We start from the raw sequence: 15,111 nt of genomic DNA, 5'->3' as shown, positions 1-15,111 counted from the left end.
ATCTGCCTTCCCAGCCTCTGTCTCCCTGTGGGGATGTGATCATTCACTCGAAAAACCTCCCAAGCGATGGGGAGGCTGTGGGCTGGGCGGCAGCCTGGCTTGGCTGAGCTCTTCAGTAGTAACAGCATCATTTCTTTTTAAAGGAGGAGCTGTGGAAGATTCAGGAGAAGCTGGAGTGCTACTTCGGGTCTCTGGTGGGGTCGAATGTTTACATTACTCCCCAGGGGTCGCAGGGCCTTCCCCCTCACTATGATGATGTTGAGGTAGGACAGCTCAACCTTGTCTGTGAAACTGTGCATGGGCTTTTGCTAGTGGCAGTGGATACCTGTATGTGTGCTTCCCCCCCCAAATAACTTATTATAGAAAAATGTTTTTTCCACTGAAAACTTGTGGTAATTGGTTGCAAGTGTTTCTTCATAGTCAATTTTCCTGTATAATTTTACTGAAAAAGTACTAATAGTAATATCTAATGGTAATATCATGTGAACTGTGCTTTCCAGACCTGCTATTTTCATTAGATGAAAAGAGAATTTGTTTTCCCAGCTGCAGAAGCTTTCTAGCACCTTTTTTTCATTTTCACTTCATTCAGACCCCCAAGGATCTAGAAGTCCTTTTTCCGTTACTAAGTACTTGCTCTTTCTTCAACGAGGCAGTGGAAGCAGACTGGTTGTGCTGGTTCCCGTTTGCTGGTCCTACTGTTTTCAAGAAGTTAGTGGTATGATGATGTCCTGTGGTCCAAATGCATTTTAAATTAGCTTCTAAAAGAAACATTCAAATAGACACTGCATTAAAAAAAAAAGTTGGGCTATCCCACTTAAACCAAAACAAAAAAACCCTGTACGTGTATTTTTTTCTTTTTATTTTTCTTCATTTCCATTAAGTGCATCTGGAGTTTCATTTCCCTTATGCTCGTTGTTCAGCAGCTCCACAACCTGCATCTTCTGGCGTATGTCATCAAGTCCCAGCTCACAGCATCCCCTAGATGTTTCTGATGCTCTCTTTGTCAGTGAATGGTGATAAGACCTCTCTGACCTGATATTTTGAATATCTGTGTGGCAGACATGACTTTCAAGTGAGTTGTCTATTAAGCACCTATTAAGTGACTGCAGAAAAACAGGGATTTCCAAATGCTCACCTTAGGACAAAACAGATCACACTTCACAACTCTTCTCTCTGTTGTCTCTAAGTAGAGCCTAAAGAAGTAGTTCAAATGTAAATTTCTGCATTGTAGACATCTAAAAATTAATGTGAGAGGAATCCTGTTTGCCGTGCTGTGGAGTAGCTGAGAGCAGGGAAGGTGAAATCTGTTTCTTGTTGTCAGAAAAGCAACCTGTGTCGCTTCTGTTTGCTTTCTATCCCTGACTTCTGGTATGGTTCCGCAGACTTTCCAAGTAAGAAGACGACTTAAAATTTCCCATCAGTTGGATGTGTGAGGGGCAGCAAGGCTTTCTCATGCATTTGGATTTATGGTCTTTTGCAGGTGTTTATCCTTCAGCTAGAAGGCGAGAAACACTGGCGGCTCTATAAACCAACGGTGCATTTAGCTCGGGAATATAATGTTGAATCAGAGGATAGGATTGGGAATCCCACACATGAATTCATATTAAAGGTATTATAATTGAATTGCTTTACCTGGTCTGGGCTATGGTTGCCAGAAAAGTAGTCATGTTTAAAACGGTCCTTTTCTTGAAGACAGTATTTTGAATGATCATGGTGGTGAAATTGAGGGGAGGGTTATCACACAAAACACTGTGAGCATGAGAAATTTGGGGGATAGTTGTCTAACCTATCCTTTTTCAAAGGTATCCTTTGCTCTAGTGTTTAAATAATGGACCAAGAAACCAGTTATTTCTGGAAATTCTCCCATATTCTCCAAGTTGGGCACCCTGACTCCTGGATCATGTTTGTGGAGTTGTGTGCAGAAAAACCAGTGGGCTTATATATGGTTATGAAACATTTTTATGCTTTTACATGCTGTCTATAACGAATTCGGCTAATCCTTCTATGCACTAAGACTTACTGCTTTACCGAAGGTTGTCACTGGTCTTGTGAATTCGATTTAAATATTTATCCTTGGCTGATAAACAAAGGCATGAACTAAACCCCATATTAACTTGCTGTATTAATTGTTTTTTCTTTTTCCAATCCTGAAAAACAAGCTTTTGGCTGTTTTTTGTTATTTGGAGTACAAAGAGCATTTCATGAAGATTGATGAATACAGCTCCCTTGACAGCAGGGCATCTGGTACTTGTCCCGTTCTGTTTCACATGCTTGTGCTTTCGAAGCGTGTTATTTATCCCGCAGACAGGGCTGCTCTGTGTCTGAAGCCTCATTAGTTTCTCTGCCTTGCGTCCTGTCTTGGGGCCTCTCTCTGCAAGGTCTCTGCTCTTCCCGGTGTTCAGACCTGCCTTTGGGTGTAGGTAGTTTAGGAATAGTGTGACACATTGGATGTGATACTGACATCACTAGCTGTGTAGTCTGACAGATGGTAATATTCAATTGTCATGATGTATTGGGTGATGCGAAGTCTAGTAAATTGCAGTTCCTTTTTTAATTTCTGGAACATTTTGGGCAGGACTTCAATGCCTTTGATTTTTATGGAATAGTGATGTATTCCACAAGCCATTTTACTGACATTAGTGGAGTGAAAATACCGGCCTCTGAAAAGGGCTTAAAAATGATCTAAGTTTTTAATTTATTTTTCTTCTGTTCGATGTTCTTCACTTCCCGTGACCCATTTCTTAGGGTGGCCGCTGTCAGATTTTGGTTGTCTGTCTGGAGCTGTCTCTGACAGGGATGCTGTCAGATGACTCTTATTTCCTCCCTAAATATCTTTCTAGAATATTTCCTTTCTCCTTTTTTGCATTTCTGTCTGCTGCCTGCCATCCTTGGGCAGTTTAGAACAGATGGACCAGTTAGAGACTATATTGGTGGTGTTCTCCCTTCCCACCGAAAACTGGTAGTTGACTGAGAGGAAAGGCACGCTGTTTTGCGCATAAGGTCCCAAGCTGCAGTGTGTCTTGGTGACACTGCATCAGGCTGTGGCCATGGCTGGTTTGTTACTGATGTCAAGCATGGAGCTTATTTGGTAGCTGGCTATCTAGCCTTCGTCATGTATGATTTTCCATTTAATTTGCTGGTACTTCTCCCTTTTGTGCTCCTCCTTCCTCCAATTCAGAAGAAAGTGATCAGATCTGCGTTGTCTCTTGTCAAATGCTCTGACCTGCCCCAATCTGGGTGTTGCCACCTGCAGTCTGTGAAGATTCTGATTATTTTAACTGAAGAGTGTTGTGCTTGCTGGCTCATGTGAATGGTGTTGATGAGAATACCCAGCAGATAAGAGGAATAAGAGTTGGATTTTGCAGCAAAGACTGCTTTGAAAAATCATGATCCTGGCTTCTTAGTGGTAGGCGTGGGGTGCTACAGCATGAAATAATTTCTTTTGCAGACTAGTTTGTCAGCACTCTGGTAGGTATTCAGGGCTCTTACCCTTCTCCTATGTGACCTTCCCTCCAGTTTGTTTTCTTGCTGGGGATGTGAAACATAGCAAATGAAGAGAATTCCAAATACTCTTAGTTGGTTAGTGTAGTCCCTACACTGGCAAGGCAGGCAGTTTATTAACGGCAGAGAGAGGCTTGCTTCAGAACAAGTAAATCGTACATAGCTGATCTATGATGCTTTACAGCTTGTTATAAATGGGTGAAGAGACTTGATCTTGCCAAGTCCTGTGAGAAGCCTCATAATCTAAAGAGACCTTTCAACTCAGTGAAAAATCAAGTAGTATTCACTTGAAATATATCTGTGTTAGACAGTTTGGTAGGCTCTTAGAAGAAGGTGATGTGACCAAATTTAAGGAACGGTAAAATTAAAATGGAATCCAATTTCATCATTGTTGCTTTATGAATTTTCTCTTTGACTGTGCTATCCAACTACATAGATGTTTATAGGAGAAGCTGTAAGTAAACCGATTTTTCCTTCTTGGAGGCAATTTCTTGTGCTTTGCTCTTCTCTCTTATCTTGACTTTGCTAACCTAAATTTTTATCAGTGTGGAGATTTAATTTAGATAAGTGAGAAGAAAGATGGGGAGAAGGAAGGTTGTACTTGTCTTTTAAGTGTTTTAACTGAAAATTTCAGTCAACAGTATTGTAACAGATTACTGTCTTTATAGAATATTTGGCTTTTCTTGTGGAATACTGGCCTTTTCTTTCGACGTGATCTGACCAAATTCACATTGCACTGCTCCTCTGCCAGCCCGCTGTGTTGTCAGCAGGTTTACCTCAGCTGCTTCTTTGTACCCTTTACGCAGCTGAGTTGGAGTGTACATGTTCTATAATGTTAAAAGCTTGCTTCATGTTTTCAGACAGGTGTATAGTAACTATTGACAGTAAGTTGGAAAGTTTAAGGTATTGGACTTCCTGGCTTAGAGTGCTTTATGTTATGTTATTAAAGTGTACAATGGAGGATCTCTCTATTTTGTGATTTTAAAAAATATACGTTGTCAGTCTCTCTGCTCAGAGAGTATTTTCTCTATTTTGACTGCAATGATGTTTGACCAGGTGCCCTAAATATATAAATTCTTTTTCATTTTCCTGCAGCCAGGCGATTTACTGTACTTCCCAAGAGGGACTATTCACCAAGCTGACACTCCTCCTGGGATCTCCTATTCTACACATGTGACCATCAGTACCTACCAAAACAAGTAATTATTCTTTACTTTTTTTTTTTAGTATGGCTTTTCTCAAAATGGCTTTCCTCTGCCAGATGATGTGTGTGAATAGTACAGGCCTGAAACCAATGTTTCAAAGAAGTGATGTCCTGTTTCGTAATTAAAAAAAAAAAAAAACCAAGCAAAACCCACCCTGTAATGATCTCTGCTTAGCTCTTTTCTGTGTTCATTCTGTTTAGTCCTTGTGTGGTTTGTTTTTCTGTGAGTAATACAGGGATAGGGCATGTCACCTTCCCCCCAGAGATGTGGTGACATGCTGTTAGTATCAGAATCTGAGCTAGTGTTTGGGTAGCAGTAATTGAAGTTCTGGGGTTTGGGGGAAGGAGGGGAGCGAGACCCTCCTTGTTTGAAGCAGCCTGTTTACGAGGTTTTCGTGCAGCAAGCTTGATTGCTTTGTCATTGGGTATTTTATTACTTACCAGCTGTAGACTTTAATGTGGAAGATAATGTTACAACTGCAAACTCACTGTTGTGTTTAAAAAATGTCTCACCAGTGGCTGAAGTTACTGTTCCTTTCGTAACCCAGATAGAGTCACGAGTTACTCCTTTCATCGTGTTTTCTCCTGCATTTGGTAGTCACCCACACCTATTCTGACAGACTCGCTGCAAATTCTTCCTTCACAAGTATTTTCTCCTTATCTGTGGTTTTCATCTCCTACCCCGTGCATGGAAGTCAGATTTCCTTTGACGCACATCTGATCCTTGTGCCCACTGAAACACTGTCATCACACAGGGAAATGCTGTTGCCACCTAATCAGCCTCTCAGATGCTGGGTTTGGAGTCATTGGCCTGAGTTAGGAATTGGGAAGGATTTCTGTTAGCCACAAAACAGGGCAGAACAAGTTTGGGCACATTCTAGATGATTGTAAGATGAATCTCTAACCACTAGCTGTACCATTCTGGAAGCCCAGGATGTCAGTACTGCTGGTAACTCTTAATGTGGCCAGTGCTCCAAGTTGGAGAGAGGGTTAAGATGAAGCCGCTCGAAGATGAGTCTTCATAAAAGTTGGGTTCACCTGATTTTAATTTTACACTCACGTTCTATTCTTTTATTCAGAAGGGAAAAAAAAAAGCTATTTTCTGTAAGCATTGACTGCTGTTGCAAAGAGTGTTTGACTTCATTTGTTATGCAGGAGGCAATATTGGTGCTGAGCCGCTTTGGCAAGTTTGATGGCACATTCAGGGTGATCAGCAGTGAGTGGCCTCCGAAGAGGTGTCCTGCTCCTCCTCCCTTCCCCTGCCTTTTTTGTCCCAACGCTGCTTCCTTGTGTTGACCTGGCGCTTCTCTCACCGCTGGTTTAGTGAACTGAACAGACAGAAGAGTGACACTAGAATAAGTGGGTGTTTGGCTTGTTGATGGAGGCTGGGCTGGAGTGATGTTTTACAGACCAGTGTGCAGGAGTCCTCCTGAATGCCAGAACAGGGTTTGTCCAGCTTGATCCGTGCAGAGTTATTGGTCAAGTAGTGCTGGGGAGATGAGAATTCGGTTCATTGGAACAGGGTTGCTGGAGACCTGACAGGCCTGTGTGGAGTCAGTGCAGTTTCTCCGTGACAGCGTAAGCCAAATGCCAGCCCAGTGAGTTACTTGAGAAGTGGTGCCGTCAGGGAGCGTGCTGTTTTGATTTGGCTTGTAGATGGAAGTATGGTCTGGAAACATTTCCTTGGGAAATTGAAGAGAACTCCTTGAAAATAGCTGTCCTTATTTTGGAGGATGTTTGGACTCCCTGTGACTGCTCTGGAAGTGGCACGTGCAGAAGAAGGAGCTGGGAGGGGAGGAAGTGCTGGTGGAGGTGGCGCTTTCAGGGATTTTTAGGCACCAAGACAAAAGGGACTCCACTGTGTGCTGGAGGACGGTTCCTCTGGACCGATGTCCAGCAGGCAGAGAAGTGTGTGTGTGTGTGTGAGTTCATTATAAGCAGGGCAGTTTGGAAAAGCAATGAGTAGCTGAAGATAGTTGCTGGCAGGTGGAGACTAGGGGCAAGAGAAGGGAAGAAGTAAGAAGTAGAAGATGTCTATTTATCGGCCAGAGTCCTTCCCTCCTAGTGTGTAGCAGGCAGTGGAACACTTGAGTGCGGACGATTAAAAAAAAAAAAGTAAATGAGACTATAACAAGTCATACTTTTTTTTTTTTTTTAAACTAAAGTAGTGTCTAGAGATCAGTGCTGAAAACAGGGAGTGCTGAGGAAGAGCAAGAGCAGAGGGTGAAGTGTACGTTGGAGGACAGGCCCCATTCTGCTGCCTGCCCTAGTTGGGTGGGAGTCTGCTGGCAGCCTTGGATGCTGGGCACTTGCCCTGGTTGTTTGCCCGTTAAACCAGCCTCTGAGGCTGTGGCAGGGAGAGGGGTCACACGTGGACAGGACAGCACTTTTGCGTGAGCGGCACGCCTGTTCCTGATGAGGTTGACTCAAGCTAGGCAAAGAAGGTGCAGGCAGTAGTCCTCCCTCCCCTCCTCTAGTTTATTCTTACAACTGGGGAACAGAAGCACAGAGATCAAAGGCCACTTTTTTTTTTAAAGCGTGTAGGCTAAGAATGGGGATTTAACACAAACAAGACACCTACGAGGTGCCTGTTACGTATCATTAAAATCCCTGTAGAGGTATGTAGGGGTTTTGTTCCTGGGGTCATAATTAAGTTTGTAGCAAAGCTAAGAACTGATGGCATGTTGGATTTGATAAACCTGGGTACATTACCTCCTTCAATGTAAGTGTCTCAAAAGCATGTTAAATGACACAGTGCCGCACACTTCATTGTGTGCAGTGAGGCCGTACGTGTGTGAGGTTGGATAATAATGGCCCCTGTAGGAATTCCTTCATTCAGTGAGGTCGGCCTTGAGCTGAATCCACTGGTAAATGGCAAGCACCTGAATCAGAACAATCGGGACCCTCCGCAAGCCAGTTCCTTCTCTCTGTAGGAGTGCCACTGATCTGAAGCCAGGTAATGGAAGGGCCAAAGGCACAAAGTAAATTTGGAATTGGAGCACTACGTTTCCAGCCCTTGACATCAGTTGTCTGTTTTATATCAGTGCAACTATTTTAGTAATTTATTTTTTTTCTTCCCGTCCTTCAGCTCTTGGGGAGATTTTTTACTGGATGCAATTCCTGGCCTTGTGTTTGATACAGCAAAAGAAGATGTGGTGCTGCGGGCAAGCATACCAAGGCAACTGCTTATGGTAAGTAGGTGGGACTAAGGGAATAACAGTGCATCCAGCTGAAACTTCAGCGCTGAGGCAAGCACGTATCTTGTTGATCTGCTCTGAAAGCTCAGTGCAATGGCACCATCTTGTCTAGCAGCACAACCGCTTCTAGTGAAGGCTTCAGGATGACTGTTCTGAGGTTTGTTCCATCTGAAGCAGTGCCTAGTTCATTGCACTGCCTTTCTTTCATATCACAGTGTCCTTGTATGGCTTGTTTCCTTCTGAAAGTAATGGTATTTGCTTTGGAGCTGTCAGGCAGGCATAGTTCCTGTCAGGCCAAGCTTTTGAATCTTTAAAAGTTAGCAAAGCTGTAAATTGTTCTGTGACCTCTTTATGGAGTGTCCAGAATTTCACTGCATTACTGCACCTCTCTCTCTTTAGGCTAGTCTGTTTAGCCTGAATTCATGCGAGAGCAACTCTTGTGTGAATATTTAGCAGGTGGATATAGCTGACTCGACAAAAAAACTGAGTAGCCTTTTGAGAAAGCTTGCAGACCGTCTGGAAAACACCAGAGAACTGAGATCATCGGACATGAAGAAGGATTTCATTATGAACCGGTTGCCACCTTGCTTGGGATGCGACTCTGCTCCTTTGACTCCAGGTAGATTTTTGGAGCTACCAAAACTGGCTGATGTGATGGTAGCTGTTGCTAACTCTGCCTCTTAAGACTTTGGTATTTTACAGTAGGCAAAGATTATAGTCTAGCGTCAGCTTCATGTTTTGCTAGGCTCTATGTGGGCATTTGCATACCTCAGTTGGTTAATTCCCTGTGTCTAGCGGAAGAGATGACACGTCTCTCTTAGAGTGCAGTAAATAAAGTTATGCTAGACTGAAATCGGCAGCTTTAATAAACTACTGGGTACTGAGAATGTTTAACTGGTAGAATTTGTCCTTATGCTCCAGCTTGCTATTACAGCTATTTGTAGACTGTAAAGGTGAGAGAACTAAAAAAAAAACCTCTCTCCCCCTCCCCTCTGCCCCACGTTTGAGAACATGTGGGTGTTGAAACAGAGGTTAATAAAAACTCTAGCCGCAAGAGAGCGGGTTGTGCACAGAGGGCTCCATTTGCACTGTTCGTCTGGTTTCCTTCCTTTCTAACGGAGAATTTAATTTTCTTAGGTGGGAAATTGCCAAAAATAGATAGCAAAATCAGACTGCAGTTTAGAGATCATGCTATCATTACGGTGGAACCAGATCAAGAGAATTCTGTAAGTATAACGAAGCCTCCCCTCGTATGCTTGGGGTGGGAGCGCGGGGTATGCGAGTTGTTGCTCTGTTGTACTGGTCTGCAGTAGGGTCATGCAGTTTTACTTAGCTGGGTCCTGCATCCCACTAGGGTTTGTTAGGAGATCACGGGGTTGTGGTCGAGCCGCAATGTGGCACATTCCTGCCTTCCGGAGAGCTACAGAACTACATTTAGTCTGTGATTCTGCATGGTAGGTGCATGGCGTTTGTCTGAGGTTAGATGGTAGATCGTTACAGCTGCTAAATGGCCTCTGTAGCTCTTGATAATGGATTTTTTTTTAAATTATTATTCTTTGTATTTAAGAGCATGAATAAGTTATAAAAATAGGTTCCCTCAAGAGAGGGAATTCTCTTGGTTGCCGCTGCTCTTGACTGTGGTTGCATTTATTCTTCACTGCCGAGTTATCTTTGTACCTAAGTGGGTGCCAGGGGCGCTACGAAGTTGTTCCACAAAACAGATGCTGGCATCTTGGATTACGTTGTGTTCAGACTGCTTCTTATCTGTGAAGGTTTATTAGTATGAAATTGCTTTTTGTTGTCTTAATTAAAAAAAAGGGGGGGAAACGGGACGGACTGTCTTGTACAATTTTTTTTTGCATGAGTAAAATGTTTCCCTCCAAGAAAAACATACTGTAACTTTCTGATTTTTCTCCTCCGTTTTGTTTGTGTCCATATTGCTGTAAGACTGTGTAGGTTCTGAGTGAGAGGAATTTGAGGGTGTGGATCATATGTAACTGTTTTCTTCCCGCTGTCTTCTAGGATGAAATTCGCCGAGAGATGGTTTATGTGTATCATTCTTTAAAAAACAGGAGAGAAACTCACATGATGGGGACAGAAGATGATACCACTAGTGAGGACGGCACATCGCAGGTTTGTTGCCACAAATGCACAACAAAAGCTACAGTGCCACGTTGGGTTTTGCTGCGTTTGTTAGAAGAGCTTGACTGAGCTGGTAGCAGGGGTCTGGGTTCTGCCGTGTTCCTCGGCACCCAAAGCATTTCTGCCCATCCCCTCAGTACCCGGATGAGCTGAGGCTGCAACACAGAGGCAGTTAATAGTAGAACCAAGTAATGTAATCTCATGCGTAATTAAATGTTTGAGATGCTAACAGGATTTCTCGTGCGCATCTTACGCCCTAACTAGCAAAGCTACTGGAGTGGCTAGAAGTGTCTCTTACTGCGGTGTCCTTGAGCACATCCTTCATTAAGGCTGCTGGATGTGCTAGCACATGTGCAGTAGTAGCAGGGATCGCGGCGCCTCATGCGCCATGTTTATGTGACGTTGAACCCGTGTTAGCGTCTGTATCCACTGGAACGTACTGCAAGATAAGGGTGTTCATTTTAGGGTGGGGTGGGTCAGCGTTGGGAGTAAAGAGTTAACTCTTTTACTGAAATTTAAGGAGGGAACTTTTTATATTGTTCATGAGGCTGCAGGTGGTTCGTCTCCATTCTTACTCAGCACGTACAATGTGCTTTTGCTCGAATCATAAATACTCCTGAAGGATGGCTGTGAGCTTTGGAACTTTTTGTTCCACTTTATGATAGTAAGACGCTCTATATATATATATATACACACACACACACATAGCACTTGAATACAGGTCTGCACAAATACACCGCAGAGGCAAAGCAGAACACAGCCTGTTCTTGCCTCAGTAATTACAGCAAGGCTTTCTGCCTGGCAGTTACGTACCTTTTCAGGTAAATCTCACTGGTCCTCTAGAGTAGTGAATGCGGGTAGCTGAGGTTGTACGCTGGCACCTGTCCAATATGCACAAATCCCAGAATATACCTTCTGCCCTGAAAGACTCCAGCTGTGGTAATGGAGGTCCTCCGTGGTTCTGTCAAACTATGTCCAAAGACTGCATGTGCCAGACAGAAATAAACACGTATGACTGTCCAGAAATACTGGGTAGGGTTAGGCAAGAGTGTAAATTTAAAGTTATTTCATTCTTCAGCGTGGAAACCACATGAGGAAGCCACACACCTTAAGCCTCCCTCCCTACCTCATAAGGCGTGCAAGAACACGTAAGAGATTTCAGCTATTTTTCTATTAAGGTGGCAGGATAACACAGCATCTTTTGGAGGATGCTCTCAGCAATACCAGTGTGATGTGGGAGTGGAGGCCACTCCTGCTGATCAGTACCTACAGCCTAATGCGCTGTTGTGTAATAAGCGACACCGCACTTCGCTGAAGGATTTTTTTTTTTTTCCCCCCTCCCCTCAGCAGACGCATGGACTGCGGTTTCCTTTGTCATACCTGGATGCACTGAAGCAGATTTGGAGTAGCAGCACTGTTTATGTTAAAGAGCTTAACCTTATCGCAGATGAAGAGAAAGAAAACCTTGCCTTGTCGCTATGGACTGAATGTCTAATTGAAGTTATTTGATGCTTTTGTGAATTAGCTGCTCCTGTAAGTAGTATTTCTGGCCGTTAAGAATCTCGAGAGAAAGGCCTATTAAATCACTTTTTTATCCATCCAGCCTTTGGTTTGTATTGCTGTCTAACAAAGCATTGCAATATATACACTTTGCTACTTTCCTGGTGCCAAATGTTACTTTTCTTTCCTTAGCTTTGGGAAAATGGGCATCGGGGGAAAACAGGTAAGCTGCTCATCGTCCAGTGAGCCGCAGCCCCATGGCTGTGGATGGATGAAGTCACTCGTATTAACACCAGTGCTGTGGTATCCCCTTTGCTCTGGCTATACGCCTTGATGTGGAGGACATCTGAAGGCAGACACGGAGCAGGCTCCAGGACCTTGGGCAAAAACCAGTAACTTGTTTTTTCATTTGTGAAGTTCACCAGCAAGAAAACCCGTTTGTTTTGTTTGTTTGCCCTGAGAGAACAAAAGCTTCTCAGCAAGAGCTGTGTATGTTGTTTCCCAAAGGGGTAAGACTTTGCCCAACAAAACCCCTTTCCTCTCAGCTGGTGCTACCACTGGAATAAACCTACAATAGTATTTAACCTCTACCTTCCCCAGCACCAATTTAGTGTGAAAGTAACCCAAAGCTGTAACTGGAACCTGTGTCTTCAGTGCTCACTTGAGTGGGTTTTGATGGGAGCAGTGCAGTTCTTTCAATACTTGAACATCGATGTTTAATATGCAAACTAATGTAACAGCACAGTCACATATGCAATATACTTATCCCTTTTTTGTCCATCTGAAAGGAAACATTTTACAGGAATGTGCTCGACATCTGCTAAAACCTGTTGTTGTATTTAGTTTGTTTAAAAAGAAACCAACAAGCAAAACGCTCCTCTTAAAAAAAGTTTTATACAATTGAAATATACACGGCTGAGCATTTTACATTCAAGATCTCTGAAGTACAAAAGCCTGCTTTACTTTGTTATGTAACACTGACACACCAACTATGATTTAGTCATTCTTGGTTTAAAAGACTAGAACTTTTTACACAGGCTTTTAAAATTTCATACGGAAAGCAAGTCACATGTAGAACGCTTGATATCCTGACTTACATAAAAAAGCTAAGCAAGTGCTTTAGTTGCAAAAATATATACATACATTTGAAGATCTGTTACTTAAACAGCAGATTTATGGTAATTTTAGAACGTAAAATAGTAAGTGCAAGTAGAGAGTTGTGGTTTTTTTTTTTTAAATAGTACTATACAGAACTCCATTTCATACAAAAATAGACATCCATATATTTTATTTCTGTGGCAAACTTGGGGTTATGTGTTTTTATTTGTTTGGGGATGAATCCTGTTTGAATGCACAACTGGAATAGTTACAGCTTTTGGAAATAAAAATATCTGTCTTTAGCTAACCTAAACTCTTTAAATAGTTACAGAAATACATACCCTGAATATACAAATAAGGAAAAAATACTACATTTCCAATGAAGTAGATTAATTTAGTGACGCTGAAATCAAATGAAGTTACCAGTGATCTAAGGGACTCGTCTTCCACGTGAGGTGTTCACAGCCCTACAACTGTCTGGAGTTCCTTCTGTATTTGTCAGTGTTGCGTGAGGAACGTGCTCGTCAAGGCTGCGATAACTGCAGTCCAGTAAGGTATTTGGCTCGCTCTGTCTCAGGCGATAGCTAGCATGGCTGGTTGCATAGTGCTGAGGTTGAGGAAAGCACCGGCACGCCAAGTCCTCGCCCTCCGGGATAAGATGTGCATGTTGTTGATGGGGCCACAGTAACGTTAACGTGCAGTTACACTGTTCTTTTTTAACACTAAACAAGCACTGAAATGCAGGCTGCTAGCACCTTAGAAAATACATACGAGGCTGAATTATTTTCTGAAGGAAGACGTGGTTTCAAGACCAAATTACATGGTATTAAATTACGCTATACACATCAAAACAGAATACAGCTAGAGTTAAAATCATTACTGCTCTAAATGCAGCTAGCCCTTGTAGAAGTCTAGCGCGACCCAGGACCGTTTGTTCTCTCTTGATACATGCACATACGGCTCCACATTAAAGGTGACCTTCAGCGATAACTCACAATGTCATGGGTTGGAAACAGGCCGTGGGTCAGCAAAACCAGTGCCTGAATCTGGAAATTTGGTATTGTTAAAAGAAACGAAGACAAAGGCCTACGAGTAATATTAGGGGGGTGAAAGTCAGGCTTTCTCTACTGCCCCATTTCATGTGCTGAGCTGGTAATTCCAGTTCGAAGTTGTCTTTATGAACAAAATAAATTGCATTTTAGCAAGATACATGATTTGAGCTTCAGGATCGCTTGGAGCCTACACAGTTTCACTCGGGAAATAAAAGCCCAACTCAACCTCTTTCAAGCTCATTAGTGCATTCATTCTTCAGTGAGCTTCCGTCAGTTTTTGAGGGGAAGGTAAAGACTAAAGAGCCTTTCCCGTGTTAGCTCTTGCAGTTCATATCCTGCAAAACTCACGTCTAGTCTTTTGCAGTTACTTTCAGTACTTCAGATGAAGAGTAATAGTGACTTTCATAGGAGCGGCCTCTAAAGAATCAGCTTCCCTGCAGAAAGACATCAGATCAACCTCCCATCTTCCAGATCTGTGCAAAATTCAGTTGGTTTAGGAGTTGGTATGAAGGAAAGTAGAGAGGAGCTGCTGCTTAAGGTTCCAGTGGTGTGTGACTTCAGTAGGTTCCGGCCCCCCCCCAGGTGTTAATAACCCACACAAGGTCCATCTGTGTGGTGGGTTTTACTCACACTATTTCAATATCCCATTTTTGTGAATGTTTGTCGTCTATCGGCTGATTCATAATGATGTGATTCTTGTCATAATAATTTCCTCCTTAAAAACAAAACAAAATCGTGAAGGAAAAATTTTAAAAAGAAATGCTCAGAAAAGTCTATGCGTAATCTTTAAAAAGTGTGACCAAGTCGGAAAATTAGCTGAAAAACAGAAATTCCACGAGGTAGGGGGCTGGTGTCTGCCCCTCCGCCTCTCTCTGTTTGTCGCCTTCAAACGGTCACTTGGCAGCTTAGGCCCTGAGGAGCTCCATTAGTTAGGAAGTCGAATATACCACAAACCGGAGCCCTCAAACGCACCCCTCTGCACAGAAACAGCACCTCTAAAGAGGCTTTGCTTTTGGCAGATCCTGAGCTCCCGCTCTGTGCCTGGATTTTAAGGCGCATATCGCTGTAGCAGAAATACACAGATTTACAGATACATGTGAGATTACGTGGTGTAGCACGTCCATTTCAACCACAAACTTACAAAGTCCATAAAATAAAACTTCTCTCCTTTGAATACATGTAGCATAGAAGTGACAGTGCATTTTTTTATCATTGGACCATAAATAAAAATCCACTAAAAGAAATAAATGTTCCAAAGAGCTGTCACGTGGTATCTCGCCACCCCAGCCTTCCACATTGTATTTTGCAGTAACCTAGGCAGCACAGCTTTCTGATACCCTAAGAGTTGCCATTAGTATGACCAGTTGCATTTAATGGTTTCGTAGTACCTATTTATGAATCAGTAATGGTGGTTAAA

The 15,111-nt window shown here is 42.8% G+C and overlaps 2 protein-coding genes across 3 annotated transcripts in view; one reads left to right on the top strand and one right to left on the bottom strand.

Moving 5' to 3' along the window:
• MINA (MYC induced nuclear antigen) overlaps positions 1-11,641 on the top strand; it is a 15,188-nt gene extending 3,547 nt beyond the window's left edge. For both annotated transcript variants that reach the window (XM_009323898.1, XM_009323897.1), the window contains exons 3-10: positions 144-263; positions 1,481-1,609; positions 4,597-4,700; positions 7,794-7,896; positions 8,356-8,521; positions 9,040-9,128; positions 9,925-10,035; positions 11,392-11,641. In XM_009323898.1, the coding sequence (XP_009322173.1) occupies positions 144-263; positions 1,481-1,609; positions 4,597-4,700; positions 7,794-7,896; positions 8,356-8,521; positions 9,040-9,128; positions 9,925-10,035; positions 11,392-11,553 (984 nt within the window). In that variant the 3' untranslated portion in view covers positions 11,554-11,641. The remainder of the gene's footprint in view (positions 1-143; positions 264-1,480; positions 1,610-4,596; positions 4,701-7,793; positions 7,897-8,355; positions 8,522-9,039; positions 9,129-9,924; positions 10,036-11,391) is intronic.
• Positions 11,642-12,343: 702 nt separating this feature from the next.
• The window catches only part of LOC103916839 (beta/gamma crystallin domain-containing protein 3-like), a 47,935-nt gene continuing 45,167 nt past the window's right edge, over positions 12,344-15,111 (bottom strand). Inside the window, exon 19 of the mRNA XM_009323895.1 lies at positions 12,344-14,409. Coding sequence (XP_009322170.1) covers positions 14,321-14,409 — 89 coding nt within the window. The 3' untranslated portion in view covers positions 12,344-14,320. The remainder of the gene's footprint in view (positions 14,410-15,111) is intronic.

Source organism: Pygoscelis adeliae, unplaced genomic scaffold (assembly GCF_000699105.1).
Source record: "Pygoscelis adeliae isolate BGI_AS28 unplaced genomic scaffold, ASM69910v1 Scaffold124, whole genome shotgun sequence".
NCBI lineage: Eukaryota > Metazoa > Chordata > Aves > Sphenisciformes > Spheniscidae > Pygoscelis > Pygoscelis adeliae.
This window is presented reverse-complemented; position numbering and strand designations above follow the sequence as displayed.